The sequence below is a fragment of the Dromaius novaehollandiae genome, chromosome 1, assembly GCF_036370855.1.
Source record: "Dromaius novaehollandiae isolate bDroNov1 chromosome 1, bDroNov1.hap1, whole genome shotgun sequence".
In the NCBI taxonomy this organism is placed as follows: Eukaryota; Metazoa; Chordata; class Aves; order Casuariiformes; family Dromaiidae; genus Dromaius; species Dromaius novaehollandiae.
This window is the reverse complement of record NC_088098.1, coordinates 49,235,505-49,248,138: the sequence shown is the minus strand read 5'-3', so window position 1 is coordinate 49,248,138 and position 12,634 is coordinate 49,235,505. Positions and strand designations below refer to the sequence as shown.

The 12,634-nt window shown below is 38.5% G+C and overlaps 1 protein-coding gene across 1 annotated transcript; it reads right to left on the bottom strand.

Moving 5' to 3' along the window:
- Positions 1 to 3,403: 3,403 nt before the first annotated feature.
- ACTR6 (actin related protein 6) lies at positions 3,404 to 12,350 on the bottom strand. Its single transcript, XM_064510630.1, has 11 exons — positions 12,075 to 12,350; positions 11,385 to 11,502; positions 10,870 to 10,938; positions 9,424 to 9,547; positions 8,566 to 8,701; positions 8,407 to 8,463; positions 7,542 to 7,640; positions 7,287 to 7,365; positions 5,705 to 5,876; positions 4,658 to 4,796; positions 3,404 to 3,821 (listed from the first exon to the last, which is right to left on the bottom strand). The coding sequence occupies exons 1-11, from the start codon at positions 12,140 to 12,142 to the stop codon at positions 3,692 to 3,694; spliced, it is 1,191 nt and encodes a 396-aa protein (XP_064366700.1). The 5' UTR covers positions 12,143 to 12,350; the 3' UTR covers positions 3,404 to 3,691.
- Positions 12,351 to 12,634: the final 284 nt, after the last annotated feature.

The window sequence follows — 12,634 nt, the reverse complement described above, 5'->3', positions numbered from 1 at the left end:
TACGCTACAGATTACTATTTTTCATTGTTACACTTTCAGTCACATTTCAGTATTCAGGAAAACTGTACTGGACTTCAGAAAGTTTTTTTTGTCATTTATTTTTAACAATGTTTGATACAGAATCACCTGATAGGGAAACTTTTACCTCACACTTGATTCTGTTCATGATTTGTAGTATAGAGTTATCAAAATCGTTTCAGTATGAAGTTGTGCTTCAGGTATAAAATTTCCAAAATGAAGAATTTAGTACAGAACTACTTTCCACTGCAGTCTTCTTAAACAATAAGTGATACCACCTTCAAAGGGAGGAGGCTTACTTCTATTTATAGAATATTTATGTTTGGCTGCTAGCAAGAAAAATGTTTATTGTTGCTTCAGTAGGAACAGGGTCCATATTTCTGTACTTAATTTTAAGTCCCAGCTAAAACATGATGAAAATTTTGTGAAGCAGTTATTTAAAGACTTACGGCCTCTAAATGTGGATTTTATAAGAATAGAGCATGCTGGTCTTCTTGGAGTGATGGCCTGTATTTTCCTCACACACAGAGTAATGTAACAGCTGTACATAAGAACTTATAGGTGTTGATTTTCTGCTTTAATACCCCAACCTTCTCCTGTATGGCTCCTGCAGTTATTCAAAGGATCAGGAGGTATCACTTCTCTCTTCCTCTCTTCTGTAATGCCCTTGTTCTGAGGCCTCTAGGAAACAACTGGAGAAACTTGACAGAACTTGAAATGTCAGAGCACCATGGCTCTAACCTGTATGCTCATTCAAAGTCAAAAAGAAATAGAAGACAGAGATGAAGATATCTCTTTATCTTAATGCTGCCAGTGATCTTAGGAGGATGGTGTTATGCACACAGTTTGCCCTATTTATAGTGCTGGCCACATAACTAGGTCAAATACCCTTGGTGCAGAGAGCATCTCCAGATCGTTTTGGGAAACAGGCATGGTCAAGGCATCTTGAAATTCTCTTTTCTCACTTCTGTGAGGCCACATCATCTTCAGACTGTGGTGCAAGAAAAGTTTCAGGTCCCTAAGCTCAAGCAACAGCTATAAAGCATCAACACTTGATGTGGTGACTTCCGGAGGGGGAGGGGAGAGGAAGGGAAGGATTGAGCCTCGGGAATTTGGTCTTCTCTTACCATGATATCCCTCTTCCTGAATGCAGTAATGAGAGAGGGCGCTCTTGTAACCAGTGGCAGCAATATAAAAAGTCTGTGGTTATGTGAATAGTAATGTATTTTAAAGTGTTCATACTTGAAGATTACAGTTGACCGGCTTATTAAGGGAGAAATCTTACCTAAATTCAAAGATTCCCCCCTCCCTCTCCAAGAAGGCTGTTGGCATTTGCAGATGGGAGCTTCTGAATTAACACAGATTCAGTACCAAAAACACCGTTTTGGAGCAGAGCCCTCCTTTTATTATTGCATTATGAACATTTAATTATCTAATCTAAGGCAATGGCATCTTACCAATACTGAATTTTACTGAATACAAGGTGAATAAATGCTTCTGCTAGTAGCAAGCAGTTATTCTGTGCAAGACAAAAATGTATCTATTAGCAACTAGTAATCAAACTGGCCAGCTTTCCTATTCCTTATTTTTGTTTTCTGACCATTTTAGCTTTAGTTATATGGACAGTTAGGGGCTTGCTTTCTATATATAACTTATGTCAATATAGACAGCAATTTCTCCTATATATTTAATATATGAATGCTCTCTGAAGGTATTATATTAAGTGTAAACAAAGCTTCTTTTTACAGGGTTATTTTGTTATGAAAAACCTACTGTGTTGCCAGATGGTTGCATAAGGGGTTCTAAATGCTTTACAGGGTGATGTAGGTGCTCAAGACAACTCATGCTGCCTAGTAATCTTATAACTTTTACATAAAATTTATTATGCTACTGCCATCTGGTTTTAGTAGTAGTTATGGTTTTTTACATATTTTTTTCCATAAAGGGGAAGTTAATTTTTTTGATTAGCAGGTATATTAAGATTTAATTTCTTGCTTGATTTTGACTTTGGTTTAAATTTTATAGCAGATAATTCTTATCTAAGGTTTAAGTCTAGCTTGGAGGCTGGATGTTAAAAGTAGCTTATTTTGATGTTTCTTTTATAATTGGGAAAACTGACTTTGTACATACATGATAGTCTATTGCATGCACACTAGAGTCCTTTTGGATGTAACCAAACTGGAAGATCCATTCCAGCTGGGTGCATAGTGCCTTCCAGCTCTAAGTGTGATGATATCAAGCTTTGAACCAACGAATAAGCTGCACCACCTTCAAGTCCACAAGGGCAAATTGTGAACACGTGGGCCAATAAAAGGCGCTCAAACCACTGAGAGCTTCCATCATGCCCTGAAGTGCCACTTGAGTTACATAAAGGGCTAAATAGCACCTCTGCCTTCGTATTTTCTGATCTCTAGCCCTTAGGTAGCCTTCTGCAATTTGCTCCTTTGTTTTCCACCAGGACCTCTCCTGCCCTGATACCCTTTTCCTTCTTTACTTGCCCTACCATCTGTTGCCATCCTCCCTGTGGAACTACTTTCTGAATCTTTTTTTTTCCCTTCTTTTCTAAATTGTCCCTTTCCTTCCACTTTTCTTCTGCTCTTGTATTCTCCTTCCTCAACCTTTCCAATGGCAGTATCAATCCATGTTCAACAGTGCGCCTGCTAGAGCTGCCAGGAAAAAACACTGGTTTGGTGCTGTAAGACACCTAGAAGTTTCCCTAGTAGCAAGATGACCCAGTGACAATATCAGGAGGCCACTAACTGCATGACAGCTGTTTGCAAAAAGACCCCCCCCCCCATGTTACATAACACTTGAAGATGAAGGCGGTCTTCCTGCAGACCAGAAACAACAACTGAACTTTGGGGGTAGTGTGGCAGATGTGTCCTTACCGTGGAGGTCTTGATCTCCTCTTCAAGCGGAAGCAAACCACTGGTCATGTCACCCATTTGCATGTCTATACTCTGAGACTGTAGATCATCATGAAGGATAATTTTCAGAAGAGCATAGTATCTGACAATGCTTTAGTGTTCCCTTCCTTGGACCTTGCCAAAGCCCACTAAAAGGGCATGAAATCCACTGACTGCCTAATCCATGCCATCGACAACTGCCTAAAGCACTGTTCTTTGTTCCAAGCTAGGTAAGTGTACAGCTTTTTAAATAAGGTAGGAGAAGGGGCATACAAACACAGGACATTGGTGCTATTCTTTGCTTTTCTGCAAATTGCAGACCAGTCTGATTGAAAGGGCTATTCTCCTGTGGTCAGGAGCTGCATCCTTATCTACCCTGCACAAGATTCAGTTGCATTTGCAAGTTATTGAGAATACTATTCATGTTGAAAAACTAGAGTTTAATACCTAGAAGAAATCAGGATAGTGTCACACCAGTATAAACAAGCATTCAATATTTTTATTGTTTCATGCTCTTAAGGAGTTCTTTTGTGATAAGAATACAATGAAGCTGTCAGTAGAAGATGAAAATGCAACAAACTGATGATGCACACATTTCATAGTATTAGGCTTCTAACATTTTATTCAATTCTGAAAAAGAATATTCTCACAATGTATGAAGTATAGGAAGGAAAGTTAAAACACAATCCTAACCTACAGAAAGTAGGCTGTAGTTCAAAAAGTTCCATTTTTAGTGAAACAATGGAATAACAATATATCCAGTTATGCTATATATCAAATTTCTCTTCACAGATATTGTGTCCGTGTTCTTCATAATCTTCTCTAGTTACTACCATATCTTCAAAATCATCATTTTCAGAAATGAGCTTCCCACCTTCCCAGGAATAAGTAATAGGACTGAAAAATGAACAGTTATTAGTCTTATGTAAATTCATTAAAATTCATTAAAATGAAATTATGCAGTAATCATTTCAAGACATTCATTTAGCTGCACCCATTAATAAGACAGCATTAACAAAATATAAAATTAGACAAAACTTTTTCAAGATAACTTTGATTGCTAAATCAAACCATCCAGCTCCAGAACAGTTTTGAGACAAAGTTTCGTATTTTAGCAGGACTGACTGGTCTCTTTTTGTATAGACAGACAGATTGATTTCTAGAGACAGGTGTGAAGGGGGGGATGAAATTTGGAGATTCTGAACCACCTATTTACTTTGACTCTTTAATAATACTTTTATAAAGTATATACATAGCTTATAAACTACACATACACAATTTATAAGCTATATATGTATAGGTATTTCAATATTGTCAAAAACTACTTTTCTTGCCTCAACTGTTCACACTTTGCATAGCTATTACCCTTTCCAAATTCCTGAAGTGACTACATTAATAGTGATGGGGTAGCATTCATACACTGAAGTTTTTCTTAGAAAAAGATTAAGCTCTGCTCTAGAATACTTAGGCATCTGCTTCACTTAATGACAGCCTCAGATTTACTTGTGTAAGTGTTTTGAGGTCTTATTGGCAAAGTACAACCCACCAGGTGGTCTCTAATCTAATCAGTTTGTCTGAAAATACACTGATTAAAAACATCCTTCTTGTACAACTTCAACTTAATCTTTAATCCTTTTACTCAGTCTAAGTATCCTTTCAATCAGCAAGAAAAATCCTACTTCACAGTTTGTTCTGCTAAAAGGACAAAGCTTATTCTGCTCTTTAGGACTTACTTTTCAGGGAGAACAACAGAAACGTCGTAATCAGTTGGAGTAAGGCATCGAACTTCAGAATAGACCCGATCTCTGAAGCCCGGGAAAAGGGTGTTTCCTCCAGTCAGAACTATATTCTTGAAGAAATGAGGCTGCATTTCTTGAAAGTAAATAAATAAATAATCTGTATTTAGAGACTACATATGTATTTATAGATTAAAGTTCCCCCCCCCCCCCCAATCTTGTTACAAATTAGAAAAGGAGTAAGAGATATACAAATAGCTTACACATGAAACACTGGTAAATGACTAACTATGGGTCACCTAGTGCATGTAGAATGCTCTGGTCATCTGATAATCACAATTAAATAGTCTTAGAAAGAAATACAAGAAAGCAATCAGTCCCCCTTTGTTCTTTGTAATTCTTTGTGCTTGGATAGCAGACTTCTATGTTAGATTTCATACCTGCCAGGAGACAGTTTCATTTCAGAAGAGATTTTGATTTTGTACTTTTTTTCGAAATCATGTAATTTCATAGCCTCAAGGTAACAGTACTTACTGATATCATTAACCTATGCAAATCTTCCTTGTAATTATTAGAATTACATTTATATAATCTGTAACATGAAAGCATTAGTATTACTGCTGACAAAAGTCAGAAATGTTTTAGACTTTGTTGCTAAAAGCTGATGCTTAATTTACTATCCATTTTAGTCACTTTAAATTTTTTCTTCTTCCAATGATCAAGAAAGGCATTTTGAAACAAAACTAAGTTCAAGTACATTCCAGAATCAAAGGTATTTAGGTTGCATTAGAAAAGGTTAGGAGGAATTCAGTTGACAGTGATAAACTGGGGTGGGGAGAGACAACTAAGTAACGGGAAACTTACATTTGCATAACAGGGAATATTGTAGGCAATAATCATTTCTCGGGGTGTACAACACAGACCAGAAGTTAGAACAGGTCACTGCAATTTAGTAACTGACATATTGGGAGCACTATGTTCCTAAGACACTTTGGATGCTTTAATTAAAAAAGAAAAAAAATCTTCGGATGCTTTAAGTTATACCTTCAGGCAAGTTTTGAATAGAATGGACAATGGCTTCAGGAATTCCCATCTCTTGAATGCCAATATCTGAAGGATTGAAGAGTATTTCTGGAACTGCAAATCTTTCATTTGTTAGACGAAGTATTTGTTCACCAGTCTTGTATTTTCCACTTAACACCATTTCTTCCCTTGGCTAAAGTAAAGACATGAATAGTAACCACTGTTTAAGAAAAGCAAATATATTCTTAAGTAGCTACTTTAACTAAACTTTTTCATGTACTACAGAAATAGGCAGTATATTCTAAATTAAGTCATATTACCAACAAATCTTTTAAGATTAGTATATGCTCTAGAATGCCTTCTAGTCTTCACCAATCTTTAATCATTTAGAATGAGAACTCTATCATATATATAGTTAAGAGTGAAGTTACCAGCTTGAATAAAAGTACTCTGGTATTAAGTTTGAAGTGATTTTTGCCCTTACCAGTTAAATTTTACACTGAACTTTCTATCTATCACAGTATTTGAATCTTATTCAGAGAAAGACTTAGTTATTGAAGAAAGCACATCTTCCAACTCAACTAAGAAAACAATGGTGCTACATGATAATTGAGGGGAACTGTTATGACAAAGAACAAGCATAGAAAGCTGCAAGCATTAAAAATCAATATTAAGTAATAGAACCTAAATGCTGTGATAGAAAATGGTGTTCCATTTTCATCTTGACTTCCTAAGGAAATGAGTGATCTGCTGTCTGCACTCCCTCCCATCTAAGATGAGAGAACTTGAGGTAATTCCACTTTTTACAAACTGAAACAGAGTACAAAGTTTTTAAAAGCAGTTTTTACAAAGTTTACAGGATCTCAGAAGATAGGTAAGACCGTGCTCAAACAGAAGGAAAGATAACAAAAAACATCAAGCCAGCACATGGGATCATCTTGCTAGTTACAGCAGTCACAAACAGAAATCACTGTCAGAAGTACCGCAATTACCTTTGCTTAGGAAGACAGAGTTTGAACCAAAGGCAACATAAAGTCTCTCAGGCTAGCAAGTCCATTTAGCTAAAATATATGGGGATCAGAACTTGGCTTCAGGATTGCATCTGAGTAAGATCTATACCATGAATTAACATCTTTATGAATGTGAATTGCTATAAACCAAGAAACTTCAGGCAGAACGCACACTAAATAAAAAACATTCCTAGAGTTTTAAGTATTTCAGCAGCAGTTACAGACTATATGGAATCTTCATAAGGAACAGGAGTATAGCAATTTGACAGAAAAGTCATCAAAATACATGACAACAAATTTACCATTTTCCCACCAAAATAAGAAAGAAAGGAGGGAGTAATACTGACCCTATGGCACCATTCATTTTTCAAATCACACAGTTTTTCTAAAAGCATCTGAGCTACTTCAAAGGTTTTACACTGAAAATTAATACAACTCAGACTCTTTGCTCAAGCATTTTGAAAGTTTTACCCATTAATGCATAGCACACAAAGAAGGTACAATGCAGCATCAGGGGGAAAAAAAAAATCTTCTACTAGACTCTTACAGGAGAAAAATGTCCAAAGAAATTTCAAAAATCCTACTATTGTTACCTTACAAAATCCTTTTTTGATTGTGCTGAAGTCTGGCAAAACATAATCTACCATTACTGTATTTTCCTCTCCTTTCAGTCTGAAAGAGAAGAATGTAGAAGAGTTGAAAACAAGTTTCAAATCCCAACAGCTTTACTCTGACAAGAATTCCTTTGACGGAACTGGAAATTTTTCAAATTAGAATATAGATTTTTTTTTGTGCAATAAATTACTCAGAAGTAACATCTCTTGTATGTAGTAGCATTGCATACGTACTTGGCAATCTCCATGTCCTTGTAAAAGTCTTGAGACACATAACACACATCTTCTTTCACTTGATTAATCACATGCGTTTCATCCATAACATGTAGCTGCCTATGCAAAAGATAAAATAGTAATTTGAGAGTAACTAAGTCTTAGCATTAACTATACTGTCTTCCACTGGCAATGGGCAACTATAGTTCTCAAATCACAGAAAGCTACTGTGTTAGTAGCTTTAGTAGCACCTAATGTAACTTACAAAAGCATTCCTGGCATGTAAAAGTGAGTTTAATAGTTTCCTATTTCACAATTCAGTAAATACAAACATTTACATGCATTTGCTCAAATATTCTGAAAATGTGATGAACCCTTCATGCTGTGTTTCAATAATGTATTACTGTTTAGTAGCTTTGAGCTGTCTTCCTAAGAGCCATAGACACAGTCCTGCAATTTGTTCTACTAGTGAAGATCTTTACCTAGAAAGAGGTTCCAAGGTGAAGGAGCCTAAAGAAAATCAATTCTATTCAATTTTATTTGTGGTATGAGTAGAATCAAACTATGTAAGTTATTTGACAGTTAACAAATTGGCTGATGATCTACTACTGGGAGTTCTCAAAAAAAAATATATGTATATAAGGACATATAATTGTGAACATGTGGATAACCTCAGCAACTTCAGAAGTCCTAGCACTTTGACGAATTAGGCCACTAGTTCTAAAAACGATAGCTTAAACTGTCAACTAGCAGATTATAATAGACAAAGACTCCTTTTTCCTTTAAAGAGAGTTTCATCTAAAATTCACAGAATCAATGACAGTATCTCCACAAACTTCTCGCTTATATCATATTAGGTCTCAAGATGATGATCAGCATGCTCTACCTGTAAGAGATGATCTCCTTTAAATGGTTGGTTAAGAGTTTTCCTCCGACATTGATCCTACAAAAAAGGAACAACACAAGGAATTTTGTCATTGTTAACTTAAGGCATAGCAAAAAAAAAAACCCAACCCAATTCTAGAAAATAAACAATACAGTTTACCTGATAATTGCCTCTTTCTTCTTTTTACTTCTACAATAAGGTACAATGTGTGTAAAAGAGTAGCCACTGTCCACAATGATACAACATAGCTCAGATGGATTATCCCGGAAATATCTATGCGCGCTAAGAGCACCAGCTGAAATAAAAAAAATATCCATTTTTATATGAATATACATTCTTAGAATTTATATTGATATGAAAGAGTATTTGCTTCATAATTTTGCATGCCTTTGGCAGACTTTAAAGAACTCAAAATGAAATACTAGAGCCAGATGAGTTAGTTCTGACAGTGGATAAAATTAAGTATTGTGTATTCCCTCCCTTTATTTTCTTCCAAAAGTTCTGGTCCATGTTTGGTTTCCTCTCCTAAAGTCCAAGTAGACTGAGCACACCACCGTTTATCAAGCCTATCTTAAGAGGTATTTATGTCCAGATCTCTTTTAGAAGGGTTGTTGTGATGTTATTCTCACATGCCACTTACGGTACAATGTATTTCATTATTATAATGCTACATAATATTTGTTAGTTCAAAAGAAAAAAAGGAAGGCTGTCAAAAATCTTCATTCAAATCTTCATGCAAATTGAAAGGCCTTCTCAAGTGCTATGCTATCTAATGGATTTTGGATTCATCCAAATAGCTCTGTCCTTCTGTCTCTCCTCAGATTTCCTTTAACTGTATAGCATCACACTTTCACGCAGCAGTATGAGAATATAGGGAGATTATATATAAAAATATTTAATTAAGCTAGAGAGGGCTAGGAAAGCAAATGAAAGGATGAAAGGATTTCTTTACTATGTTTTTATAGATATCAGTTCAACTTAAATACATGAATATGAACTAGAAGGAAACATACTCACCATTTACTCTAAGAACTGCTTGGAATTGATATTCTTCAAATAAAATTTCATTCATAGATTCTTGTATTGAACTGAAGTTAAAATAAGGTTCAGTGATAATAATATTGGTATCTACAAAATCCACCTATGAAAAAATACATTAGGAGTGCCATTACACAAAAGTTAGAAGTGAATACTCCACTACCACATATTGCAGCAATTAAAGAGCATTAAAATTTGGAGATGTGACCACTTGCCATATCTATTTGTAGAAGCTAGACTTAAAGTTTCACTTTTTTTTTTTTTTGAAGACTTTATGAGCAGTGACATAACTGTATCACATTAATGGGTTAAAACATAATAGAAACAAATATCTTCATAGGTACTCTGCTCCAGTTTTTAATGCTACCACCCTTACAGATTTTAATAGAGCAAAGGGATGCCAATAAAGAGACACTAAAATACACATAAGATGCTGTAATTCTATCGATGACAGAAAGATAAATAAATTTCTAACAGCGTGGCAACTGCATCAAGACATTATTTTTCGATTAACCAAAGGTGACATCCTGAGCAAAATAAAAATGAATAACAGAATTCTCAATGACTTCTAATGAGGCCTGAATAACATGCTGGACTTTCTGCTAATACATGTATCACAAGCTCCTTTAGAAGGTACTTCAGCAGAGTATTTTCATCATAACTGGATCTGGCCCTAGAAATACTCCCAACAGTATTGCTCTGGAGTCTTCACTCATGAAGTAGAATTAAAAGAAATCCTTCTTAAAAACATGACTAAACTAAATCTAGTTCCAAACTAAACTGAAAGCTCAATATCAAAAGCCAGCATCGTCACCATACTTAAACATATACAAAGATATCTTGAGGATTACTTTCACTCTCAATACCATTCTGCCTCCTAAGTGTTACATAGAAATACTTTGGAAGTTACAAATTTGAAACTATTTTTTCCTAGAAAAGAGAAGCTTCACTACACTTTTGGGGCTAAGTCCAGTTGGTGTGGTAAAAAAGAAAAATTTAATTCTGTATCATTTTATTTTTTACCTTACTTGTGGGCTGAAAGCAGTTAAATAAAAAAAATACAGTAACCTATGTCTTTTGGCCTACTGTCTTACTTTATCCCTCTCTTTTATATCGACAATTTCTTGATCTCTAAATGCACTGTGTATTTTTTTGCTAACTTCATTTCCTGATTATATTGACATGCATTTAAACCTTAACATATGTACTTCAGTATGAACACACAAAACTGAAGAACTTTATATGCATTCCAAATTGTTACACCAGAGTTCTCTTCAGTAAAAAAGAACAGTAATCTAATTTAAGTCTCTTTAAAAAAAGAACAGTAAGCTCAATAGTTCCATATATCCAGTATTTGAAAAATTTATGTCATTTCTGTCAGTCAGTATTTAGCCTATACAAATCCAGAATAAAAATGTTTCTTACCTGATACATTTCTTTTCCAAAAAGATAATCCCAAACCTGTCTCTGGACATCCCAGTTCACCAAGTAACCCTACAGCAAATTGGAAAAAAAAATAAATCACTATTTAGAAAATGTAATTGCACTTTTGGTAAGAGTTACTAGAAATCTAAAAGTGACAAGCGATAGACTGGTAGTATAAAGAAACTGGGGGATAAAAATAACTAAATTCTACTGATTCTATATTAAGGAGTAAACGTCAGGTATGTGAGTGGATAAAGAATGCTACACAACTAATTTCCCCATCAATGTTTTAATTACTGTGCTACAGAAGTGATAAAAGTCATGTTTCCTATATACATTTTTCTGCTTGGCAGGTTATGGAAGCATTGTTAGCTCTCAAGTTCACATTCCTGAACTTGATTCTTGTACAGTACTGGATATAGCCCTCAAACTGTGGCACATTTTATGAAAAATATATTCCTTAAAACACCAATTAACAACGTGCTCTACTGTTAAACTCAGGGTATCTTACTTACTTTCTGAAAAGGGAGAATATAAAAAAGGCCAGACGGATCTTTAATTTCATCCAGTTGGTTGGCTGTAAAAGTTTTCAAGCGCGCCGTCTTTGATCTGAACTGACAGTTGGGAATGACGCTGGAAAAGATGGGCAAGCCCGCTGTCAGCGGGGCGCAGAGAAACCCCATCGCCCAGGGCACCCCTGACCCCACCCTTTAACGCGCATCTGGCTTCAGCCCCGACCGGGACCCGGGCACCCCGCAAGCCCTGCGCTCCGCCGCAGCGTTACCGAAAGCTGGGGCTCGCCTCCGCGACCGGCGAGGACACGGCTACGACAGAGAGCCCCGAGGGCTCCCCCGCCACCCGCGGGAGCGAGCACCCTCCCTCGACTAGGCAAAACGAGACGAAGCCCGTTACCACGTCGCCTCGCGGGGAGCGCGAACGGTTGAACAGCCGCGCGGCGGCCGGACCGTCACGCGCCGCAAGGGGCGGGGCCTGGGGCGTCGCAGGGGGCGGGGCCCGCGGCAGGCGCAGGCGCCCTCGCGGCCCGGCCCCAGTTATGGGGCTGGGGGCGAGGGGAGGAGGCGATGCGTGGCTCCCCGTGCATGGAGCCGCCGGCGGGGAGTCACGAGAGGGCGGATGCGGCACAGGGGTGCACGGGGAGAGATAAGGGTGACGCTCGCCCGTCCCGCCCCCTGCCGGGCCTTCACCTGACGTGCGCGTGGCTGTAGCCGATCTTGGCGTTGTAGGCGCCGTTGTCCAGCACCAGCGTCGCCATGTTCCCCACGGCGCCACGGCCGCCGCCGTCCCAGTATTGATCCGCCACCTCCGTGGATCTCTATGGTTACCATAGAGTGCAAGCACACCGCGCACGCGTTGCCTGATGGGACTCGGGAGTGCCGCAAGGAGCCGCCTTCAGCGGAGCACCCGCCTCTGGCGCAAGACGCTGGCCGCTCACGTGATGTCGATGACGTTAGTGGTAATGCAGGAACCAGGCTATTGGTTGGGCGTGACCTGGAAGCGGTTGACACAGGCGGGGCGGGGCGACACAGCGTCGCGCCGCCGAGCATCTGCTCCAGGCGCCCTCCCACCGGCCTCAGTGCGCCTGCGCGGGAGCTCGGGGCGCCTGTCCCTAACGGCCGCGGGTGGCAGCGTCCGGCCAGCCGGGCGACGCCGCGCCTTGCGCATGCGCCCGCCGGCAGCGGCGCCGGCCCTGTGGGGCGATAACGGCTCACGAGGGGTAGGGGGCGCCCTCAGGCGCGATGCCGTT